The 3,305-nt window shown below is 56.2% G+C and overlaps 1 protein-coding gene across 1 annotated transcript; it reads right to left on the reverse strand.

Moving 5' to 3' along the window:
- Window positions 1-526: 526 nt before the first annotated feature.
- LOC125555749 lies at window positions 527-1,641 on the reverse strand. Its single transcript, XM_048718603.1, has one exon. It carries the CDS (start codon window positions 1,573-1,575, stop codon window positions 724-726), a length of 852 nt encoding a protein of 283 aa, XP_048574560.1. The 5' UTR covers window positions 1,576-1,641; the 3' UTR covers window positions 527-723.
- Between the last annotated feature and the right edge of the window lie 1,664 nt (window positions 1,642-3,305).

Genomic DNA, 3,305 nt, shown 5'->3' on the forward strand with positions numbered 1-3,305 from the left:
GGGGAGGGCCGGCGACTGGAGGTAGGGCCCCTCGGTCACCCGCAGGGGGGGGGGTAGCGACAATGGAGGGGCGGCCGCCAGGGGAGGTGCGGCTCGTGAGGGGAGGGGAGGGGTGTCTCCAAAGTTTGGTGGAATCTTGCTCCTTATATAAACGTGGGGGTCTCTTGATGCACCGCGTAATGCTTAATACTAGCACACACACTCATGGAGTAGTTGTTCAAATGTGCTTGTTAGTTTAAGACTTGCTATGTTGTACCTATGAGTGTGTGTTGGTAACCTCATCATTAGAAAAAAAAAGTTTACCATCGTGCATGCCTTGTATGCAATCAAATAATAGCTTTTTGCCTCTTGTTAGCAGAGGGTCTCTAGCAGAGGCTTGCAACCAAACCCCCATGTGTGTGTTTCTAGTCAGCCACATTGAGGGATGCGTTCAATCAAACTATATGCAAAGCATGCTTTTATGCATGTATCCACTCAGTCAGGTCAGTTGAGCCACATATGTAAATATCCTTAAAAAACAGTGCAAACAACAAAACAAACCCTTAATGCTCAGCGGTGTACAACATCCAGAATATTAACGACCCCCGGCACAGATACAATTCTCTAATGAAACAAGTTTTTTTTTTGAGTGTACAAAACAAGTAGGAGTATTTAATCAACTCGTTTGCATGAGCATGAAAATTAGGGCATGTGATGGAGACTGTATGCATGTAAATGAGCACTTCAATTTTCAGTTTTTACCGTTCCCTTCGATATTCGATAGGTGTCAAATCTCCAGACGAAGCGGTGGTCACCGGAGCCGCAGTCAAAACGCATGACGTCGCATGGCATGGCGACGGAGGTCAGTGTGCCATTGCGCTCCCACGAGATCCTGGAGCTGCACGAGAATGTCCCTCCGGCGCTCGACCTAATCGTCTCGGTCGAGGTGAACCACCGCACGTCCAGCACCACCTCGCCGTTGATCCGCCTAGACGCGCCAGCGCACGAGTCATCTGGCACGGAGTCTAGCCACGGGCAGACCGGCTGTCCCACCAGCGCCTTGTACGCGTCGTTGGCCCGGATGACACGGTCGCCAGGGCCCGAGATGACCGCCGGGAGAGCGTCGCGCTCTATCTCGGCTTCCAGCTGCTCCGCCGTCATCCTGCACGCGGGCAGCTTCACCGAGTTGGCGCCCGTGACGCTGCTGGCGTCGACGCAGATGGTGGTGCGAACTGGCCGCGCCGGGCGGGGCACGATGACCTTGGGCGCCTGTGGCTTCCGGAGCAGGTCGCCGTCGCGATCACCGGGGAATAAGCATCGGGAGGACGCCACCGGTGTCGCCTCCAGCGGCGAAGTCCACGGCAAGGCGCGGTATGGGGGGAAAGGATAACACAGCGCCCCCCTGAGCCTCTTGTCGGCCGGCGCTGGAACGAGGTCCCGGGCCCCACGCTTGCCCGACCTTCTCTGCTGAGACTGGTCGACGGCGGCGGTGGGTGGTGATGCGAGCACGGGTTTGGGCGCGATGCGGCGGAAGCGTGCCATTATCTCGTTGGCCTTCATGGTTTTCTCCACGGGATTCGTCTCCACGAACGCCATAGCCCATAGCTCGCGGTGTTTGTTGGTAGGTTTGTTAGCGGATGCATTGCGTGCTTCATCGGGAGAGTGTAGTGTAGGGAACGCACGCTGCTGTTCTCACTTGTTTGTTCAGTGAGTTCTTGTATTTATCGTGTACGGTTCTGGTGACCCCATGCATGCTTGGCTCTTGGGTGTGTCCATGGCGTGTGCCGCGGCGCACTTCTTCTTTTGTTCGGTCTTGCATGCCTCGACCGGCCCGGTGTGCTGTACTTTTGGTGGCTTCCGCCTTTTTCTGCAGCAGTTTTTTATTGGAGCGGACGTCGAGCCTAAGTTTCTTTTTTGAGGGAACGTCGAGCCTAACTTTTTCTTTTTCTTTATTTGCGAGGAGGCTCTTGTCAGATGTTCCCGAAAGACAGCTAATGCACGATCGTTTATATCCGTGCAAACTTATGTTGCTTGAGGAAATAATAATTTTCTAAAAGTCTTAGGGCATCTTCAACCGCAACCCGTAAAAAATCTCCCGCATCCGTCTATGGATAGGGGTTGATCAGTCCGCGGACATGGATGCGAGAGACAATCATCCAATCATAGCCGCATACATTTTCGCAACAACTCAAATCAACCGGACGAAATTCGTACAAACAAGTGTGGATTTCATATAAACACAACCTGATTTTATATGAATTCATGCTGGATTTCATATAAACATGACGGATTTCATTACAAATACATGAAGCGGTACTAGGCGGGCTAATCTAAATGATCAACAGCGTCCGGTCCCGTCTCCGGCCATGAACCAAGAGATAGGAAGCTTCGCCTCTGTGACCTTCACCTCCGGAGCCCCGGGAAGCGACTAATTGGCCGTCAATGCTGAGCCCACCAAGCTTGGCGTCGATGGGAGGGGAGGAGCAGTGGCCTTCTTGAGACCCGAGCCGCGGTGACCTACCGTGCAATACTCTTCCTCGCTGCCAGCGGCGTCCGCGGACGTGCCGGCTTCTTCGTGGTCGTGGCGTCGGGGCGCCGCCTCGTTGTCGTCGGTGTCGCCGAACAACGCCTCTCCCGCTCCTTGCCGGCGGCCGCCACCTCCGCCACCCATTGCGGGTACCGCCAGCGGGCAAGGCGGATCTCACGGGCGGAGCGGTAGGACTCGAGCATCGCCTCCTGCTCTGCCAGGTCCGCGTCCGACGCGACTGCCCTGCCGGCGGCGACCTGCTCCTCCGCCTGCAGATGCTCCTGGGGGGTGTGTGGTTGTAGTTGGCGTCGGCCTGCGCCTCCAGGAACTGCTCCTCCCACACCATGTCCATATAATGGGCACGGGCCTCGCTGATGGTTAGGGTGCAATACACCATCGAGGATGCTGCGGAGGAGGAGGAGGGTGCTGCGGAGGAAGAGGAGGGTGACGCTGGCTCGTCCTCGGAGGCGTCCTCCATTTCCATGTCCTGTGGCTGCCTACCGGCCTGCTAGTCAGCAGCAATGGCGGCCATGGCCTTCTTCTGCTCTGATGTTGGCCCATCCAAGAGAGATTTGGCCGCGGAGGGATCCATGGCACGGACTGGTGTGGAGAGGGATAACTGTGGCTATGGCCGGGGCACCGGGCATCGGTTTATATAGCACCGGTGGGCAGTAGACAAATGGACGGGTGGCACCGGAGGAGACGCCTAGGCAACCGCGTGCCATCAATGCGGGCGACAGATAGACGACGGGTGGCTATCGTGTCGTTTGAACGTGCGGCAGTCGCCTGCACCAGGAAA

The sequence above is a fragment of the Triticum urartu genome, chromosome 5 (assembly GCF_003073215.2).
Source record: "Triticum urartu cultivar G1812 chromosome 5, Tu2.1, whole genome shotgun sequence".
Taxonomy (NCBI): domain Eukaryota; kingdom Viridiplantae; phylum Streptophyta; class Magnoliopsida; order Poales; family Poaceae; genus Triticum; species Triticum urartu.